Source organism: Otolemur garnettii, unplaced genomic scaffold, assembly GCF_000181295.1.
Source record: "Otolemur garnettii isolate 467f Iridium unplaced genomic scaffold, OtoGar3 scaffold00005, whole genome shotgun sequence".
Classification (NCBI taxonomy): Eukaryota; Metazoa; Chordata; class Mammalia; order Primates; family Galagidae; genus Otolemur; species Otolemur garnettii.
The window spans coordinates 32912149-32934978 of NW_003852400.1; the positions used below are offsets into that span (position 1 = coordinate 32912149).

General features: G+C 35.1%; 1 protein-coding gene across 3 annotated transcripts in view; it reads right to left on the reverse strand.

The window, feature by feature from the left end:
- Positions 1-22830, reverse strand: part of AGMO (alkylglycerol monooxygenase) — a 315086-nt gene that overhangs the window by 284240 nt on the left and 8016 nt on the right. For all 3 annotated transcript variants that reach the window (XM_023518881.1, XM_023518886.1, XM_012812234.2), the window contains exon 3: positions 18879-19030. In XM_023518881.1, coding sequence (XP_023374649.1) covers positions 18879-19030 — 152 coding nt within the window. The remainder of the gene's footprint in view (positions 1-18878; positions 19031-22830) is intronic.

Consider the following 22830-nt stretch of genomic DNA (forward strand, 5'->3'; position numbering starts at 1 on the left):
GAAAAACTAAATCTCTTTCTATCCAGCTTCAGTCTCTTTTGCCTTTTATTTAGAGTTATTGGTTTAAGTGTAGACTTTTCCAGAAACAAAGCAGCTTGTTCATTTCCTCACTGGCCCCATCTCTGTGCTCAGTACAACTAAGAAAAGAAGTAATGTCTATGTTAGGGTTGGGAGGTTGTCCAGGGAGAGGGGATAGAGTCAGTGAGCTCCCCAACACCTCAACACCTCATCCAGTTGGCCTCCTCTTTCTGTATTTTCTTTACTCTCTCATGCCTGTCTGCTAGCCACAGGAGGAAGTTAAATCCTGCAGTAGTAGCTCTTCCTATGGGTACGTTTTCAAAATCTGAAAAGAATGTTCTGAGACTTGCAAAGTTACTGTTTAATGTGAGAAATCACTTCTGTCTGCTTATGCTTCTGAGACTACTACAAGGGTTGGCCTAACTCTCCAGTGAATTTCCACCGACCACTGTCTCTTTGTTAAAGACCTCCTTCCTAATTCACTTTGAATAAGCTTCCCATTATTTGAGCAAGTTATACTTTTACTTTGGACATCTTCTGTTTTTTTTTTCCTCTTCAAAAATGTATGAACTTTAAGAAAACACAGAACCCGAGTGACTCCTTTCTTTTCTTTTTTTCTGTTATATGTCAGTCCTCCGCCAAAGAAGTGTCAACTTGAAATCCCAGAGCCTTTTAAATCCCTCAGAATTAGGATGTGCTTTGTTGTCACTCCCATCGTTACATGTTTTGGCTTCTAAGAAGCAGACAAGGCATGGAACCACGTCGTGTATACTAATAAAAGACTACTTTGCTATATATGAATGACTATTTAAATGAGGGTAGTATCTATCTGGAAAATTCCTTTGTAGTGCTCCAAAAATGTCCTCATGTAGAAAGATTGCATTCATATTGTTTTTAAGATATTACTTGGATTAGTTTCTAAGAGAATTAAAAAACACGTTACTAAAGGAAGCCCTTATTCTGTGAGATGAATAAGAAATGGAGTCATTTGGTCTTGTCTTCAACAGCTTTCTTAGCCTGAGGTAACTCAGAATATTTGCAGCTATTTTGAAGATGTTTAGTATTAAGACATAAATGCATAGAAGAACAGTGGTTATCAGAGACTGAGAGGGAGAGCATTAGGAAGATGTTGGTTACAGGACACAACATTTTATTAGATAGGAGGAGTAGGTTCAATATGTCAATTGCTATCCAGCATCAGTCTCTTTGTCCTTTATTTAGAGTTATTGATTGTTATAGCATGTTGACTATCATTAATAACATCCATTAATATATTTTGAAAATTGCTAAGAGAGTGTATTTTAAATGTCCTCTCCACAAAAATGATAAATGCATGAAGTAATGTATATTTCAATTTGCTCATGTAAGCTATTCCATAATGTATACATATTTCAAAAAAATCATGTTGTACAAAATAAATATAGATAATTTTTATGCCAATTAAAAATAAAATTTTAAAATAATAAAATAATTGGAAATAAGCCAATCACTACATTTTTAATGACAACAGGATTGCTCATGTTTTAAAATAAGAGTAAGCATTTAAAAATTCCCAGGTATAATTGAATACATAATTTAAAAATTAGACCATTTCCATTTCATGGTAAAAATAAATTCATCAAAAATGTTCATCCACCTATTAAAGGTAAAACAATGCTATGTTTCCATTTTATGTAAATCAGTTTGTGATCGTCTTTGAACTGGTCTTACATAAATAAGGATTTTAATACACTGTAAATGGTTTAAAGAGATGAAAAGGAATCTGTTACTTTAAAATTGTTTAAAACTCCATTGATAGCCGAGTTACGCATTTTCAAATTGTTTAAAAACAGTTGATAGCTGAGTTATGTGTTTACTATTTACAACTTCCTCTGTAAAGATACAGGTACTGCATTCCCTGCCTTTTAAATTCTAACCGTGCACATGTGTTGAGCACACATCTGGACATTTAGCCCAACTCATCATTTCCTTCTGTATGTCCAAAAGCTGTCAGTTATTTCACAGGAGATTCAGCCCTTGGGAGAACTGAAAAAGTTACATCCTATTTTTTCCCCAGGTTTTATAAACTCCTCTTTACCTTTTTCCGCAGGATACCAGTAAGTATAAAAATAAGCAGTCTGAATTCCTTCTGGGGCTGGAGAGAGCAGGATGGGAGGACGAGGGCAAGGGCATCATTAGCATCTGCTTGTATAAAGAGAAGGAGCCTGTCTATGAAAGAACAGACATCGCCTGTCCTCAGAGTCATAAAACAAGAGTCTCTCTTTCTCGCTCTTTTTTTTTTTTTTTGAGAAAGTAAATACAATTTAAATACAGGAAGGAGGCAGCATGAACACCAATGAGGAAGAGCAGAACTTTCCAAGGGTAAAGATCTGGCACTTCATGATGTTAAATTGTTCAACTCGTGAAGAAAAAATAATGATGTCAAATATTTGTAAAACTAATAGCATGATTTCAAGTTATACAAAGTCAACTTGATAGAATAACAAATAGTTAACATGGTATAAACATAGTGCAAGGCTTTAGCATGTCTCCTTAATTAAAAAAACAAAATTCAAGGTAAAAGTACTGTAATTAATAAATTTAATTTAACCTAGCAGTGTCTGTGTGTCTGTCACTTACTTATGTTTTTATTAAGGCACACAGAAAGAATGAAAAGTAAAGAATTTATGCAGTTGATTCTCACTAGATAAAAGATTTACACTTAAAGCATGAAACAATAAAAACTCTAGGAGAAAATGTGGGGAAAACCCTTATTGATATTGGCCTAGAAAAAAGATTTTATGAAGAAAACTCCCTTGTAAATTGCAGCAACACGAAAAATAGATAAATGGGACATGAGTTAGCTAAAAAGCTCTGTATAGCTAAGGGGATGTCAACAGACAACCTTCAGAATAGAAGAAGATATTTGTCTGTTACAAATGTGAAAAAGGACTGATAACTAGAGTCTTCAAAGAACTTAAACTAATCAACAACAAAAGAGCAAACAATCCCATTTACAGGTGGCCAAGAGACATGGACAGAACCTTCTCTGAGGAAGACAGATGGATGGCCAAGAAACACAAGAAAAAAATGCTCATTGTCCCTCATCATCAGAGAAATGCAAATCAAAACCACTCTGAGATATCACCTAACCCCAGTGAGAATGGTCCACATCACAGAGTCCCAAAGCTGCAGATGTTGACATGGATGTGGAGAGAAGGGAACACTCTTACACTGCTGGTGGGACTGCAAATTAATACAAACCCCTGTGGAAAGAAGTGTGAAGAATCCTCAAATTGCTAAAAGTAGACTTTTCATTTGATCCCACAATTGCATTGCTAGGTATCTACTCAGAAGAGAAAAGAACATTTTACCATAAAGACATTTGTAGTAGAATGTTCACTGCAGCTCAATTCACAATTGCTAAGATATGGAATCAATCCAAGTGTGGAATTGGATCAAGCAAAGATGTGGAATCAATCCAAGTGTCTGTCAACACACTTGATTAATAAACTGTGGTACACATGTATAATATGGAGTACTATTCAGTCATTAAAAGATGGAGACATTACATTTTTGTATTACTTGGGTAGAGTTGAAGCACATTCTTTGTAGTAAAGTAACACAAGAATGGAAGAGCAAGTATCCAATGTACTCAATACTATTATGAGACCAATAGATAAACAACCACACACCCACAAGAGGAAAAAACACACAATTAAATTCAAATAGAGGGAGGGGAAAGGAGAAAAAAGGGAGGGGGGAAGGGAGGATTGGTGAGCTCTTACGTAATGGGCACAGTGGAAGAGTATACAGCACAACCCTCTGAGTGAATGGCTTAACTACAACTTGAACTTTATCTAACAAATGCAAACAATGTGACCTAATCATTTGTACCCTCATATTAAGCTGAAATGGAAAATAAAACATTAACATTTTTTAAAAAGGAAGAATTTGACACACAAAATATTAACTCTCTCCTGTGGTCACAAGGCTGAAAGTAGAAAAATGTAAAAATTCATGGAGGTAAGATACGTTGTATGCATTTGTATTATTTTAGGTATATACATAAATATGAGTATATAAAAAATAAAGAAAATATGAAAAATTAATTTAACTATATGCCAAATCATCATAACCAAACATGAAAGAATTCAGTAACATTTGAAACAATTCTTTATTGTATCCTCTAATAGAAAAACAAAATGGTCAAGATGTCTTGAACTTCTGTCAGTAAATCTCTTATGAATATTTTTATTGTGCAAAATTGTGACATAGGGAAGAAGTAAATATATTAATATTATTAGAAACTGCGATTTTAAGTATTAGAGAATAAAAATACAAATGCTAAAATATTAAACTTGAATGTAAGAATAAAATTATATACACCTATATTTCTTCATATATATATGTATTCTCTCTCCCCTAGAAAGAACAGAAAAATGTTGGCTAATGGTTGCAGAAAAATAATAGACATCATTTTATAACTGCTTTTATAAAAATTAAGACAATTTTCAAAAATAAAGCCTAAAATCATGATTGAAATGTTTGAAGGAAATCAGACATACTCATGGGTCTAAGTACAGGGTAATTGGTAATTATTTACAAAAATTGCTAATTTTTGACAATTAATTAATTTTTAATGGTCCGTAGATATGTGTATCTTTCTTAGTTTACTGAAGCGGTTCGGTATGCAACAATTTTTTTCTAGAAATTTTTCATTTCTTCAATTTTCTAGAAATTTTTCATTTCACACACATTTAAGATATTCTTTATAACACACATAATTTTTTACAGGGTGGACATAAAGCTCAAATGCAATTTTAAAATGTTGTAACTCTAAATACCACATGAACTTTATGTCCACCTGTGTGTGTGTGTGTGTGTGCGTATAAAACTTATAATACAGGCAGACCTTGTCGTATTATGCTACATTTCATTGGGCTTCTCAGATTTTGCACTTTTGGCAAATTAGGTTTGTGGTAACCCTGCTTCAATCAAGTCTACCGGCATCATTTTTCTAACAGCATGTGCTTGCTTTGCGTTTTTGTGTAATATTTTGATAATTCCCACGATATTCAAGCTTTTTCACTGTTATATCTATAAGGGTGACCTGTGGTCAGTGATCTTTGAAGGTACTATTGTAACTATTTTGCAATGCGCGAATTACACCCATATGAGGCTGCAAACTTAAGCATAAATGTGTGTGTTCCGAATGCTCCACTTACTCTGTGCTTCTCCCTCTTTCCATCTTTCTTTTCGTGTTTCCTTATTTCTTGCAACACAATAATAGTAAAGGTAGGACAATTAATGACCCCACAATGCCCTGTAGGTGTTTAAGTGAAAGAGAGGGTCCTAGATCTCTCACTTTAAATGAAAAGCAAGAAATTATTAAGGTTAGTAGGAAGAGTAAGTCAAAAGCTGAGATAAGGTGAAATCGAGGCCTCTTGCACCAAATGCTTAGCCAAGTTGTGAAACAAAGTTCTTGAAGGAAATTGAAATTTAAAGTGCTGCTCCCATGAACATCAGGATGATAACAAAAGGAAACAGCCTTATTGCTGATTTGCAAAAAGTTTTAGGGGTCTGGTTAAATGATTAAATCAGCTGCAATATTTGTTCATCCAATACCTAATGCAGAGCAAAGCTCTAATTTTCTTTAATTCTATAAAGGCTGAGAGAGGTGAGAAAGTTTCAGGAGAAAAGTTTGCAGCTAATAGACATTGGTTCATGAGGTTAAAGAGAGAAGACATCTCGATAACACAAAAGTGTGCAGCCAGTGTTGATGGAGAAGCTACAGCAAGTTACCTGGAAGATTTACCGAAGACCACTGATAAAGGTGACTACACCAAATAATAGAATTTCACTGTAGTTTTTCTTTTTTTTTTCTAATTTCAAGTCTTACTACTCTAAAAATACATTTTGTAAATCAATAACTGCCATAGTCATCTGATGGAGCTCAATGAAATAAACTGAAAACCTTCCGTAAAGGATTCACTATTCTAGATGCCATTAAGAACATTCCTAATTCATGGCACAAGCTTAAAATATCAATGTTAACAGAAGTTTAGAAGAGGTTGATTCCAACCCTCACAGATGACTTTGAAGGATTCCACCCTTCAGTCAAGGAAGGAAGTACAGATGTGGAAATAGCAAGAGAACTAAAATTAGAAATAGATCCTGAAGATGTGATTAAACTGCTACAATCTCGCTATAAAGCTTGAACAAATGAGCCGTTGTTTCTTGTGGGTTAGGAACAAAATGTGACCCCTTGACATGGAATCTATTCCTGGTGAAGATAATGTGAACAGTGTTGAAATGACAGGGAAGTGTGTAGAGTATTATATAACCTTAGTTGATAAAGTCATTTTGGCTCCTATTTTGAAAGAAAGTCTACTGTCAATAAAATCTTGCCAAACAGCACCATATGCTACAGAGAACTCTTTCATGAGGAAGAATCCATGGATGCAACACACTGCACTGTTGCCATCCCAACCTTCAGCAACCACCACCTGGACCAGTGAGCCACCATGAACACTGAAGCAAGACCCTCCACCAGCAAAAAGATTATGACTTGCCGAAGGCTCAGATAATTATAAGCATTTTTTTAGCAGTAAAGTAATGACTAATGAAGGTATATAAATTTATTTTCAGACAATGCTATTGCACACTAGAATGCAGTATAAACATGTTTTATATGCACTGGACCACCAAAAAATTTGTGTGATCTGCTTTATTGTGATACTTGCTTTATTGTGGTGGTCTGGAACTGAATGCCTCATTATCTTCAAAGTATACCTAATTATTTATACCCCCCTACCCACATACATATACAAATATAAATTATATTTTATATATAAGGCAGCATATCTGCGGCCAATCTATTCTGAAATACCTAATATTGGTTATGACCTTCTATACTCACAAATATTTAACTTGAGTCTAATCTGTCTAGAGCCTAGAAATCACATCCAGTTTGCAGGGAACTCACAGGGCAGAGGGAAATGGCAAGCAAAAATAGAAGAGAATAGATGGACGGCTAACATACGGATCATTTTATGAAACTATGGGCTTGGACTTTCAGATATAAAAGGCATAAGAAAGGAAGGTGGCAGCTTAAAAGACACCAAAAACTGTATGAGTAAACAGTGATTTTATCCTATTAAAAACTTCATAAAGACATTTGTCTTTAACTGGAGGAATTAAAATAATGTACTGACAACATTAGATGGTATAATAGATACATTATTCAATTTATTGGTATAATAAATGTATTTTTTAAGAAAAGGTGTTATCGTTGGGGGATGCATCAGGCAGTACTCCAAATGTGGAAATTATTCAACTATCCCCATTCATATCTCTCTCTGTGTGTGTCCAAAATATTTAAATATATGTTTCTGTCAATTCGTCTTCAAAAGAGCTAGCATGTTTTGGATTTCATGTCGATAATCCTCAAGGAGTAGTCATTTTTATTCAATTTGGGCTACAAATTAAAATAACTGGATAGTTTAAAATATCCACAAGAAAAACAACAACACTAAGCAGAAATTCTGCAACAAATTCAACAACCTCCAGAAATTCTAATTGAAGTACTTCTGTTTGTAGTCCAGGCATCAATATTTTTTAAAGCGTCTAACGTGATCCTAATGTGCAGCCGCTACTGCACAGTCATTCAGCTGGAAAACACTATGATCTGGGATTGAGAGGAATTAAATATTAGTATAACATTTCTTTTTTTTGGAGTTTGGCTGGGGCCGAGTTCGAACCTGCCACCCTCAGTACATGGGGCCGGCGCCCTACTCACTGAGCCACAGGCGCCACCCTAGTATAATATTTCAGGCAGAATGAGGAAGGGGTGGCTTCAATTGATCTATCCTAATGTACCTTAATCTTCAGTTTCAGTGAATTGTTTTTGACACTTAATCACTAAATTGTTACATTTATATTTCATTTCCTACCAAAATATTTGGAGATACATCAATATAATCTAAAGAATAACTGTAATGTTATTAGGAGGCTACAGACATAGCAAACCCATTGATAGGCTCTTATCAATGCCCTTGGGCCGGCATACCCAAATCTGGCACATCAGTTCTGAGAGTTAAGCAAGTTTACTTAAACACTTTGTTTCAGTTTCCTCTTTTGTAAAACTACTGTGATAGATGCCATCACCTCTGCTCTAATTAAAGGTGAAAATGTATCAGATGCCTTTAGACACACCTAGTAAGAACTCACTAAAAGTTAGTTAATTGCTGATATTATCTCAGAAAGTAACAGGTGTTTAATGCCTAATAAGATTGGTACTTGTCTGGCTTTATTATACACACAGATATTTTGTTTTTTCTAATGAGAAAGATTTCAAAATCTTGAGTCCGTTAGGATTTGAAAAATGGCAGGAGGACATCGTGTCACCTATAAAACATCTTCCTAGCATTTCAGCTTTAGTGAAGTTCAATGCTTGCCCTGCCCTTGACACAAGGTTTTGGCCAAACCCCCACAGTTATATCCTTAAGTTCTTCCTGTTGAAGTTTTTGGGTTTTGTCGACACTGAAATGGGCATTTAGTCACTAAAATGATGGTTAATACTTAAGATCTAAGCACTATGTATTGCTTTCCCAAGGAGTTCCCGTTACACTGTAGTTACACATTTCTTTACATTGACATATTATTCATTGCTGTTTTCATAAAACACATATCAGTATTTTCTTGACATTTGTAACTGTATCTATCTGTTTCCATTTCCCATTTTCCCTGTGATACTTATTTAGATTAAAAAATAATCTATGATGATAGTGATGGTCTGACTATACAGCTGTTATCTGGTCTTATTCTTAAATTATATGATTACTTTTACTTTTCTTTCTTAGTAGAATTTTAAAACGTGTTTTACAGACCTTTGCCAGACATATAAGTATCACTGCCTTCACTGGAGTACTCACCATGCAACTTCATTTACATTCTGCGTTTTTGTTTATTTTTCTGCCTCCTACTGGTTTAGTTTTACCCCTTATATGAAGTTCACTTTGTCCTTAGAGGTTTTTTTTGTTGTTTGTTTTGTTTTAAGCAGTATTATCACCGTGGTGGAACCCATTAATTCTGCATAGTGATTTATTTTTCCACTATATTCTTATATATATTTCTAAAGAAAAGAAAGATCACTACTAGTGATATGTAATGGGATGAAATTAAGATTTCTTATTCATTTAACTAATACCTGCACATCTGGTGTATTTTTCTGGGCTCATCTGTATTGTCTGGCTAAGTCTCAGTATCAGCCCTTCAGATAGGGCTGTGCTTCTGTGCTTCAAATAGCTCCAGAACGCAGACATTTGTTTTCAAAGATGATGTAGCACATGTTATATATTGTGATAATATACTGTTGAGAGGCTTTTTGGACAATGAGGATTTGTGAATTTGGAGAGGTAAGATACCCTGTTCATATTTTACATTTATATCTATTACATGGAGAAGTGATTTTAATAAACATGAGGCTTCAATTGTAAAAGAAAGGACAAAATCAAATTACTTGTTAGTATAAATGAAGAAAGAATAATTCTGTTTTAGCAATTTTTTTCAAGTAATTCTCTAGATTGTGAATAAAGGGTTTAAATTTCTAAGCTGGAAAAGCATTTCATTGACAAGTAAAAATCTATTTAAGCTTAAAAGACAATGAAATAAAGTTAAAGATATGTAAAACATAATGTGTAATGAATTTTGTTTCTTCCAAAATCTTTCAGTATTTTTAAAATAGGCAAATAAAAATATTAAAATATTGAAAGGAAAAGGATACTGGATATGATGATCTACAAAAAAATCAAATTATATGCTGTTCACTTGAGAAAAAGAAACAATTTTAAAAGAAAAGCATGTTGTAATTTTGTTTGCTATAGTTGACAACTATTTGTCTAGGAAAAGACTGCTAGCATCACATCTAAGTAAGTACAAACTTACAACCGTCTGACCGTAGTTCATGGTCTGTGTGTCTGTATGGAGACTTAAAATTTATGTTTTTCTGTGGATACATCTTAGTAAAGACAAAGATTATTTCATTATAATTTGATAAATACAAATCGATTATGATCTGTTTATACAGTCAACATTCCCTAGCTTTGGTTTATATTACATATTTGTACATATACTCAGCAATACAAAAATATATTACTTCTTGACAAGATCCTTTCTGAAGGATGATTTTTGTCTTCAGTTAACATGAGAGAAAACTAAGAGCCCCCTTCCTATTCTCTCTACATAGGGGCTAGTAAAATTAATGAATCAATCTCAGTCCCATTTCCTATCCCCCAGCCTGCTCAGTAATTGGTATCCTCCTTCTGAATGATGACTTTTTTATAAGAATGTTTCTAATATTGTTTATGTGAAAGTAAATCTATGCAAAGGAAAGGTATAGTCACATATCTTAATATGGTGCATTAACCTGGGATGTGCGGATCTCTAAGGCATCAACCAAAGGAATATAACCAAATGTTGGTTTTGAAAGACTTCTACAAGAATCGATGAAGTATATCAAAATGATAAAGCTTTAAGTGTTTCATTCATATCTTAAACATTTTTCTAATGATAATAATCCATAATATCAATTTATTGTATTTGTAATACAATTTTAAAGTGAAATAAAATTGACTAAGATAGAATAAGAAATGTATCTGCATCCTTTGTTAGGTAAACTCCCAAATATTTCGTCTTCTTTGGCACTACTGTGAATGGAATAGAGTCCTTGACTACTTTTTCAGCTTGACTATTGTTGGTATATATAAAGGCTACTGATTTATGAGTGTTGATTTTGTAACTTGAGATGCTGCTGTATTCCTTGATCACTTCTAAGAGTTTTGTAGTAGAATCCCTGGTGTTTTCGAGGTATACAATCATATCATCTGTGAAGAGTGAAAGTTTAATCTCTTCTGACCCTATATGGATGCCCTTGATCGCCTTTTCTTCCCTAGTTGTGATGGCTAAAACTTCCATTACAATGTTAAAGAGCAGTGGAGACAATGGGCAACCTTGCCTGGTTCCTGATCTGAGTGGAAATGGTTTCAATTTAACTCCATTCAATACGATATCGGCTGTGGGTTTGCTATAGATGGCCTCTATCAGTTTAAGAAATGTTCCTTCTATACCAATTTTCTTAAGTGTTCTGATCATGAAAGGATGCTGGATATCTCCAAATGCTTTTTCTGCATCAATTGAGAGAATCATATGGTCTTTGTTTTTTAATTTGTTTATGTGCTGAATTATATTTCTAGATTTATGTATATTGAACCAGCCTTGTGACCCTGGGATAAAACCCACTTGGTCGTGGTGTATAATTTGTTCGATGTGTTGCTGGATTCTGTTTGTTAGGATCTTGTTGAATATTTTTGCATCAATATTCATTAGTGATATTGGTCTCTAATTTTCTTTTCTTGTTGGATCTTTTCCTGGTTTGGGGATCAAGGTGATGTTAGCTTCACAGAATGTGTTGGGTAGTATTCCTTATTTTTTGATATTTTGGAAAAGGTTAATTAATATAGATACTAGTTCCTCTTTAAAGGTTTGGTAGAATTCTGACGTGAAGCCATCTGGTCCTGGGCTTTTCTTTTTAGGGAGATATTTTATATTTGATGCTATTTCAGAACTGACTAGAGGCCTGACAACATTTCCACTTCATTCTGGCTAAGTCTTGGAAGGTGGCGTGCTTCCAAGTATTGGTCAACTTCCTTCAGATTTTCATATTTCTAAGAATAAAGTTTCTTGTAATATTCATTAAGGATTTTTTGAATTTCTGAGGGGTCTGTTGTTATTTTGTCTTTATCATTTCTGATTGATGAAATTAGAGATTTTATTCTTTTTTTCCTGGTTAGGTTAGCCAAAGGTTTATCTATTTTATTGACCTTTTCAAAAAAACAACTTTTTGATTTATTGATCTGTTGTATAATTCTTTTGTGTTCAATTTAATTTAATTCTGCTCTACTACCCCAGAATGTTTATTGCAGCCCAATTTGTAATTGCTAAGTCATGGAAGAAGCCCAAGTGCCCATTGGCCCACAAACGGATTAATAAATTATGGTAAATGTACACCATGGAATATTATGTAGCCTTAAAGAAAGATGGAAACTTTACCTCTTTCATGGTTACATGGATGGAGTTGGAACATATTCTTCTTAGCAAAGTACCTCAAGAATGGAAGAAAAAGTATCCAATGTACTCAGCCCTATGAGGAAACTAATTTATAACTTTCATATGAAAGCTATAACCCAATTATAGCCCAAGAATATAGGGAAAAAGGAAAGGGAGAAGAGGGGAGGGGGAGGATGGATGGAGTGAGGGTAATTGGTGGGACCACACCTACCGTGCATCTTACAAGGGTACCTGTGAAACTTACTAAATGTAGAATATGAATGTCTTAACACAATAACTACGAAAACGCCATGAAGGCTATGATAACCAGTTTGATGAAAATATTTCAAATTGTATATAAAACCAGCACATTGTACTTCATGGCTGCATTAATGTACACAGCTATAATTTAATAACAAAAAATAAAAAGATAAAAATAAATTTAAAAATAAATGTATCTGTATCTAGTAACTAAGAGAAATATTGTTCCATGAAATTGTGTATGTACCTGTGGGACGGAATCAGATTGTACATTTGATTTTATTGACAAATTGATAGATAAAATTTCAAATCTACTGAATAAGAGTGATATTTAAACACATAAGTCACATCACGTCTTCTCAGCTCTCTGAATAAAAGCTAACATCATTACAATGATTTACCAGGCCTTGTGTGTCTGTCCACCCTGCTCCATGTCTATGATGCCCACATCCCTGGGAACTTCCATCCTCGCTCACTTGGCTCCAGCCTCAGTGACTGCCTGGCTTCTTTTAAATGAGTCCATTGTGTTTCTTCCTCAGTGCCTTTGCACTTGCTGTTCCCTCTGTCTGGGCCTCCCTGAATTCTAGGGCTCACCCCTCTAGAAAATTTTAGGTTTGTGCTCAAACATCACCATTTCAGAGGAACATTCTGGATCATTCCGTCTAACATTATAACATGCATGCCAACACAGCACTCTCCATCTCTGTTAACTTGCCTTATGGACGTTACCGTGGTATCATCCTGGCATTAGAGCAAGAAGCCTCATAATACTGTTTCTGTTTTTGAGGATGCCACATTTCTAAAACAGTGAAGCTACACTGTCGTTCTTTGATGTATAAAAGTTAAAATAATAAATTAATGTTACTCACCTCCCAGAAAGCCCTATGGTGGCTTCACATTATACCCCAACTAAATCGGCGGGGAGGTGTGGCTGACCATTTATTCACCAGCTTCGTTTTTGCCTGTCTACAAGATCTTATGAGACCTGGCCCCTGACTTTCCCAACATCTTTCTTCCAGTTCCCCACTGGTAACCTCCACATATGGTTTTTTGATATTTCCCAAATGTGCTAAGAACATTCCTTTCTCAGCTACTCTCCACCTGCAGGCTCCTCTGCCGGAAAGCTCTTTCCTTGGACATGCTAGTGCTGCTGCCTTCACCTCACTACAGTTTCTGCTAAAATTCTACCTCTTCGTGGAGGTTCAGTCAGTAGATCCCTCATCAAACTATTGAGTTTCCCCTATTCCATACCATGACTCACTAGTGGCATTGTATCATATAACATAACATTCTCTATTTAAAGTTTTTTAACCATTAGGATGCAAGCTTTATAAGGGTTGCAAAATTTGTTTGTTCCCAACTATATTAATAGTACTTAGATTTCCTAGTACCTAGTAGGCGCTCAATAATATCTGATGAAAGTGTGAATATCCACTTTACAGGGTTTTTCTGGGAATCAAATAATAGAGGGTGGCCATAATGTTCATGTGCAATTTTAAATAGACTATTTTAAATTGTACATGAAACTGATGGCCACTGTATGTATTATGTGTTATAATATAGAGTATATAGTCTTGTACCTAGCAATATGGAAAACATTTATTCAATCATAATAGGCATATTTAAATAGTATTAACTATGAACCTATGATTTTCCTAAGTTGAACTCACTTGAGCTTTATCAAAATCCTGAAATGTATGCTCTTATTATTACTTCCATTTTATAGATGAAAAAACTAAGACCTACAGAGGGTGAACTCAAGAAACCTGCTCCCGAATCTGTTTTTACCATTTAGCTGTTGCTTCTCCAATGACTCTCAGTGATGCTTTTACTTGTTTATATTGCTATCACTAGCATTATCGTTTCAGAAATATACATTCCTAGTAGAATCCCATTTGGTTTTTATTCACACCACTTCAACATATTCAGAGATCTAGAAATGTCGAAATTAAGGGATCATGGGGAAGGAAAAGAAGAATAGTCATAATACAGACAGATGCAGGTGGACTTTAAGATCAAACGAGAGTAATCAAGATGCGTTTTTAAATAAAGAGTCATAATATATAGCAAGGAGTTACAAAAATCTTAGGTAGATTCTAATATTAGTATCTTCATTAAGAGTCACACAGGGTGGTGCCTGTGGCTCAAAGGAGTATGGCGCCAGCCCCATATGGTGGTCGGTTCAAACCCAGCCCTGCCCCCCCCACAAAAAGACACACAATAGTATCAGAATTTTAGTAATCTATTCTTCCATGTGGAGCACCATCTTGGCATCAATAGCTAAAATAATGTCTAGTCAGTGCATCTTCTTTAACTTCTTTGTTTAAACAATAATTAACATAAAGATAATCAAAATGTAACCCCTACGAATGGACAGAGATAAATGCAGAACTTGCAGTTTAAGTCATATACAGAAGTTCACTTAGTCACAACGAAGTTGTGGGAGTACAAGCTTGGGATAAATTACACAAAAATTGTGGTCACTTTATGGATTCTATAGATTTATAGAGTTGAATAAAAATGAATTACACAGTTTACTTGAATGCAAAAGAATTGGAGGGGGTATATAGATGGCTTCTTACAACAATTTTAGAGGCAGTTCCTTGTTTCAGGACTGAACTAAATTGTGTTGTAAAATAAATGAATAACCAATCCCTCAGAATGATGAAACTTCTTATCCTATTTTATATCTGGGGAGGCCGCCTTTATCAGGCAGGCTCCAGTTGGGAGAAGAAACGACACTAGTAATTTGAATGAGGAAAAGTTAATATGAAGAGTTATTAACTAGTAAAAAGGAAGGTAACTACTAACACAGGTAATGGAGTAGCAGAGGGGTAGTACAGATGTAGTCAAATGCAGTTAATGACTACAGAGCTGAGGCAGAGAAAATAAGGCAGGTACTTATAAATTTAGAAGAGCCCTACATACTCATATGCCCCCCACAAACAAGTCTAAGACCCAGACGTCTCTGAAGACGGTGTTGCTACCACCAGAATTCTGCTAATAGGCTAACAGACAGGCTTGCTAAGGTACCCAGCTCCCAGTGGGTGTGGGTCGCTGCAGTTTTAATTTTTTGCTGTGGCCCCCTGAATAGCAAAGAATCTTGCCAGTGGGTGTAGGCTACAGCTGAGCCAGGAGGTGACCCATAGCAGGTCCCTTTCGTACCAGGCTGCTAAGTGCCAGACAGAAAATAGCATTTCTGGAAAATGAAAGCAAAGTGTTTTTCTTATGTTCTGGCTTCACAGTGTCCCTGCAGTCCCTTAAATTGGCAAAACTTAACATTAAGTCAGCTGTCAAGAGAAAAATGTCTACAGGGTGCAGCTCTGATGACTCAGGAATGGCAAGAAGGCTAGATTTAGAGAAGAGAAGCAATAAATCAATAACGGGCACGCTGGAACTTTCCATCTCAGTGGTGGAAACTGATACAGGTAGAAACTATTGAAGGTCACATGTTGGTGCTGACAGTCACAAATCTCTCATCCTATTTCTCAATTAGGTTACCTACTGCATCATTCTGACTTAGAATTATTTTCTAAGAAATCATCTGGCTGGCATTATTCATCAATTTTAATTTTACTAAAAATATATAGAGATAACTTGCATAAATCTTAAGTTTACAACTCAATAAATGTTTACAAATATATATATTCATGCAAACACCACCCAAGACAAATTAATAGATTATTACCAGCACTCGGATCCTCACTTGTGCTCCTCCCACCCAATAACCATTCATCCCTTAAACGTTACCTTAAGAGAGCTCTTCACTTGTTTTCTTACAGGTTCAGTAAGACAAATAGGCAGTGCAGAGAAAACCAATGCACCATTTGGTAACAGAGGAAGAGCTGCAAGAAGCTACTTTTAATTTAAGAGCTATTTAATTTTATCATCTTATATTTCTAATGTCATCAAAATCTTCCACAGAAATTATCGTGCTACCCTTGATTAGTGTCAGTGGACAATGTTTAACAATTTCTTTGTCATTTAAGAAGAAAAGAAATAAAATATAAAGAACGTGCATATGTAACTTAAACAGTCCTCTGATTTATTTTGCATAGTGAGAGAAATGGAATTCAAATTTTTAAGCATAAACTGTTCCCCACTGATGCAAAACATTTACCAAATGTGAACAAATATTGCCCGCATTCAGTACAAACTAATACCAGCGATGACAACAACAACAGCAAACCTAACAGTGATTTGCGTTACTTAAGGAGCAATTTAAATGCAGGGAAAAACAAAATTTCAGATACCAATGTATTGCTTCTTCAAAGCTCGCAACATTTAACCTGTTAACATATATGAAATATGTGTTTGTTATTTCATTGTATTAAGAGTAGTGAAAAAAAAGTAACACATCAAGGAGAAAAAGCAGGGGTTTCAGCTTACAATATTTTTAAGATGACATTTAGGTTTTGAAATTATAGAAATTTTTCAGTTAAATAAATTTGACCAGTTTTTTAGTTGTGTAATCCAAGAGGGTCAAGAAATTTGACATTATAACATTATACGTTTTTCTTAACTCTATGCATTTGAACTTCGAAAAACTCTAAATATTTCCAATATTTTATAATATTATTTACATGTAATATTCAGTTTTATAATCCAAGAGGGTCAGGAAATTTGACATTATACATTTTTCTTAACTCTATGTATTTGAACTTTGAAAAACTCTAAATATTTCCAATATTTTCTAATATTATTTACATGTAATATTTAGAACTCAGCTATCATATTGAAGGTTGACACATTTCACAACATTATTTTTTCCTTACTAGCTTTTCATTACAAGTCAAAAGTCTTTGAACTTCCAATTGGGCTCCATAGCCTGAAGGTTGTGAGTGTTTTTCCAGAAGGTTTTCAAATTTTTTTAATGCCTGCCTCCATCACTGGATCCAGTTCAAAATTTTCTAATGGGGAGCATACTTTAAATAGCCTTGATTCCGCTTTTTTAATATGTTATTTTATTTTATTGCTCTTCCTTAACTGAGAGCACTTAACAATCAACATATTTTTAAGACTTTTATATTTAGTAATATTTTGTTGGTGCTTTGTTTCCTGTTCTAATGGGCTTTCAAAGATTAAGCAAATTTGCAGATTTCCCAAACAAACACATCTGTATTGGAAAGTGTGCTATTAGAAGTTTCCTGAAAGTCAGTAAGACAGTACAATGTAAATGATTTCTGCAGTACAATTCTGTTGCATAGCAAATGAGAAAGATTGCCAATGATTTTAAGGAAAAAACTATGACTTTGAAATAAAGTATAAATATTTTACTACATAGATCATATTTTATCTAAATCATGTTTAATTTGGGAGTATCCTTTTCCATGGATATTCAAGGAAATGATGTCAGGACCTGAATTCTTATGTTCAAAAACAAAAGTTATCACACATAAAATAAATACTCTTGTTCTACTATATAAATTCACTTCAAATTATTTTAATAAATTATCACTCCCTATAGTTTCATTAAATTCCTATGTTTAAGGCGCTTAGCAAAAATAATGATATATTTAAAGTTCAGCAGATTTAAGCATAACACTTGTCCACGCTGCTCCTATTTCCTTCATCCTGGCTTGGGAACGATATCTGGTCCCAAATCCTCCTACACACATAGCTCAGTTATTCACTCTGTTCTCAGGTCTCTTCTTTCCATCTACCATCTACTTTTTATTATTATTCCAGGTCTCTTCCTTTTCCTTTCTTCCTCCCCACCCACTCAGCCCAACCACCCACTGAATTCCTGAGTTCTGTTCTTCAATACTTTTTCAAAATTAGTACTTTCCCCCACTTCTCTTTGGAGATACTCTGGCAAACTTTATTTCTCCTCAGAGACTACTTGCTTACCTTAGCTCTACAGCCACTCTTCAATCCCTGCAGAAGTTGAGACCTAGACCCACACCCTACTCTTCTATTTCCTTTTCTATAACAAAACATTTTTTGGAAGGTACAGCCAAGAATCCCCAAAAGGCCATTCAGTGAACTAGTGCACTAACAGGGCTTTGCATTAGATGAGAAATTTTGCAAAACTGTGGTAACAGTGAAGTGCATTAGAGTCAGCCTTGCTTTGCATTTTCATTTGTATTGTGGAAGTAATGTGAAGAAATTGAATCAAGCTTTCTGGATGGCCCAAGTCATCTACAATGGAACCCATGTTGTTACAGAACTCTGCCAAACGACCCTTGATAATTTTGATGTGAGGTTTGATATCGTGTCTATAGACTCATGTCACATGGGAACAATGTAAGGCAATGCTATCACTATCAATTTCTGAACATTTTTTAATTAGAAGAGGTGAGAAATATGTACTTTTAATAGTTTCACATCTTTTTTGAAAAATGGGGCTTTTCCACTTAAATTTCAAAATAAACTTTCATTATTGTTTATATCCTGTAAAATACACTATTTTACTCATTTATTCATGCATCCAATAAGTATTTACTAATTACCTACCGTGTGGCAAATACAGTTCAACATAAATTAATAAAATTTCTGCATTTGCAACTTACCATGGGCCATGCGATGGAACCAGTAGTAGCCAAAGTCAACTCCTAAGAAGGCCAAATACCAAGTCCATGGAGAATCCCAAGGCCAGTCGAAGAGCCTGTAGTTCTCCCAGACATAAATGTAAGTGGTCAGTTCAATGCTCCTGAAAAACAGACTGGAAAACAAAATTCAAAAACAATAATTATACTACATTTTAGATACAAAGTTATACTACACAATTCATACAACATTTAGAAATTCATGCATTCCTATGCAAAATGAAACTCTTTCCCTTTTACTTTATTTCTTAATTCTACAATATTCTTTTCTGAAGGCTTTGCTTCCTTGGTATCAAAATTATTTGTATTATATTTTCCTTTGTTTCACAGGTTTCATGGATACCAGCTGTTTGTACTTTCAATTTCATGGAATTTAGGAAGCCATTCCTTTAATTTTTGTCTCTTAAAATAGTTTTCATGGAACCTATACCCTACACATCTGACAAAACTACAACTTGTTTTCTATGATTGTCATTCTCAAACCTTAATGAAGTATTACAAGGGAAAATGTTATTATACAAATTTCATATTTTTTAAAATGACATACTAGTTGCCTACTGATTTCAAATACGTTAACATAATAAAATTTGTCCTTAGATTGAAGTTGCTTCTGTCCAATTCTGTTCTCTTTCTTCTGTTTTTCCTTCTTTGTGGCAGGGGAGGGAGGGGGTTCTCTTCCACAAGTATACACACCTCTTTAGTGATTTTTAAATGTACTTATGATTATATATTGGATTCTCATATCATTTCAATATTTCTCATAAAGATTATAGAGATTTCAACATATTAGGAAAAACATCTTCTCCTAGCAATAAGGCCTATGAACCTAGTTAAAATAAAATAAACAATTGTTTTAAAAACCTAGATACTAGAGTATGTCCAATATGTTTTTCTGCCTATTCTGTCAAGCAGAAAATATAATTTTCAGAAACATACATAATATTCTTCAGCATTGTGAAGTGTATTTTTTCTTTTAAGTTTTCTGTCATCAAATTTAAGGTTAGATTCAAGATAATTGTTCATTTTATCACTTTTATATACTTGATTATGTTGGCTTTTTGTTATTTTATTAAATATATAATGAATTGATCATTTTACCTAGTAAAGATTTAATTATAAGTCACCAACATGTTTGGAGATCCACATTCTGAGGAAATTTTTTTTTAAATTTTTTGAGACAGTCTTACTGCATTGCCCTTGGTAGAGTGCTGTGGCTTCACAGCTCACAGCAACCTCCAACTCTTGGGCGTAAGTGATTCTCTTACCTCTGCCTCCCAAGTAGCTGGGACTACAGGTGCCCACCACAATGCCCAGCTATTTTTTTGTTGCAGTTATTTAGTTGGCCTGGGTCACCCTTGGTGTATGTGGCTGGCACCGTAACCACTGTGCTGCAGGCACTGAGCTTTTGAGGAAATTTTTTAATATTCTAATTTCAATATTTTTCAGTAAAGTTTAAAGCCGTATGTGGTAGCTTATGCCCATAATTCCAGGACTTTGGGAGCCCACAGTGTGAAGATTGCTGGAGGCCAGGAGTTGGAGACCACCCTGAAAAATAAATTGAGATCCTATGTCTGTAATATAGATGTTTTAATAATTAACCAGGCACAGTATCTACTGCCTGTAATCCTAGCTATTCAAGGATGCTGAGGCAAGAGGATTGCTTGAGCCCAGGAGTTGGAGCCTGCAGAAAGCCATGATTTTGCCACTGTGCTCCAGCCCAGGAAAGAGAGTGAGACACTGTCTCAAGAACTAAATAAAGAAAAAATTTTTAAAAGTTGAGGGAGCAGCTAGTATTAGTGTATCATTCAAATTCATCATTGTAACAGTATTTTACTTTATAGAGTCTCTTTCTATGAATTAGTATATTACTAGATCTCTTAATGATCTGGACCATTAACTTTATTTTCAAATTTAATTATCATATGACTTTACTTGAGATTTAATAACATTTAAAATCTTATATTTTAAATGCTTCAAGCTTTTTTCATTTAACCTATAGAATGAAACAATAGGTTATCTCACATCATCAGTCATATATTAATATGTAACTCATAGAAATGCCAAATGCTTACAGTTTTGAGTGGGACTACACTTCACCCCATCTGAAAACTCAATTTTCAGTTTGAGATTACATGGCTGGAAGAAGCAGTTTTGCCCCTCAGTGCAGGCCCTTGACCAAAGTAATTGATCATCCTGGACCCTTACCACAATCCCAACCCGAGACGTTCATTCTCTGCATGTGTCAGAATCCCCTGGAAAGTGGCCCCATGCCTGGCTTGCAGGGTTTGCGTGGGCCTCTTTCCTGGGCCAGTTCTCCTGGGGGCAGACCTCTGCAGGTGTGCAAACTCCTGGACCTGACAAGGTGGCCACGTTTGGCTGATCTGGGACACGTAGGAAGAGCTGGGATGTCCATACACAGGTGTACCGGGTAGCTCCCATAGCAGAATGGGCCAAGAACCAGGGGCTTCCACAGTGTTTTAGAAATTCAAATAATAGAAGAACTGGTGTTTTAAAACCTGTCTTCCAAGTTTTATCAAAGGTATATTAGTCAAGGTAGGGGGTTAGAACACATTTTATTTGAAAGCTCGTTAGCCCTGTTGGTAACTTTTACATGATCAGACTAGGTAGGGCTTCTCAACAGGGCCACTATCAACATTTGGATGCCTAATTCTTTGTTGTAGGAAGCTGTTCTGTGCAATCATGAACTCAGTCTCTGGAATCTTAAAATCGCTTTCTATTGTCCATTAGTAAATGCACGTTTTAGTTTAAAAAATGGTGAATAAGGTCAATTTCATATGGTTCAACCTAATTTCTCTGAAACAGGATTCCTTAACCTTAGCACTATTGGCACTAGAGGGAACCTGAGGGCTTTTCTTCCGTGTTCTAGAGAGGAAAGCAGCATCCCTGCTCTCTCTACTAGTTTCAGTAGCAGTCCTTTCTACCCCCACAAGGACAACCATAAATGTCCCCAGACATTGTCAAATGTTTCCTGGAAAGCAAATTTTCACCCATGGATAACTACTGCCTTAAAACAACTGATCCCAAAGTAAAAATCAAAGCAGAAAATTTTGCAGAAAGATTGAAATAGTCTATAGCTCCTTAGATGAGCAAGTTTTAGTACAAGGTAACTAAAGCAGATCCATGAATTCAATAAATCATTCAACAAATGTATATTCAGAGCCTACTAAGTGCCAGGCATAGCCCAAGATACAAGGGCATATTGTTGAACAAGGGAAACATCATCACTTGCCTTGTAAACGTTCCATCAGTTTGAGGTCTTTTTGAAAAATTACTATCTTCCTTGTCAGTTCCAGTAACAATAGAAATAGGCATTAAGATATTAAGACCTTTATAAAGGAAAGAGGTTTCCTGAAAAACTTCCATTTGTAAGACCAAAGGAGCCTGACTGCAATTGAAATCCTTTTTTTATTTCCTGTACAGGTGCCAGGTCTTGAGCAGACACCCAATTTATTACTCGGTCAACTGACTTATTAAGGTTGACACAAATAGAGCTGAAATATGCCTGACATACAGCGGGGTTTTGTGTTTTCACACTTAGCTTGAAGCCAAGCTTTCCTGAAGGCAAAGGGAAAGAGGGGAGTAGCTGTGGGAGTTACATTCCCCGCTTTCTATCAGCAAGATGAATATGATCCTCTTCTATTATTCTGTGAAAGAATAGCCATGGAGTGCCCACAGCTAAAAACAATTCGCCACAGTGATACAGCTGGGAAATGATTATCAATCTCTGCGAAGCCCTTGATTGCAGGAAATAGCACCTACATTTCCAAAACTGTTCCCACCAGACTTTGAATCATAAAGCAAAACTCCTTCCTCCTTCTCTCCCCAGCCTGCGCCCTTGCACCCCACAGCCCCAGCATATGACTCTATTCTCTGGAATTCAAACTTGAACTCTCTA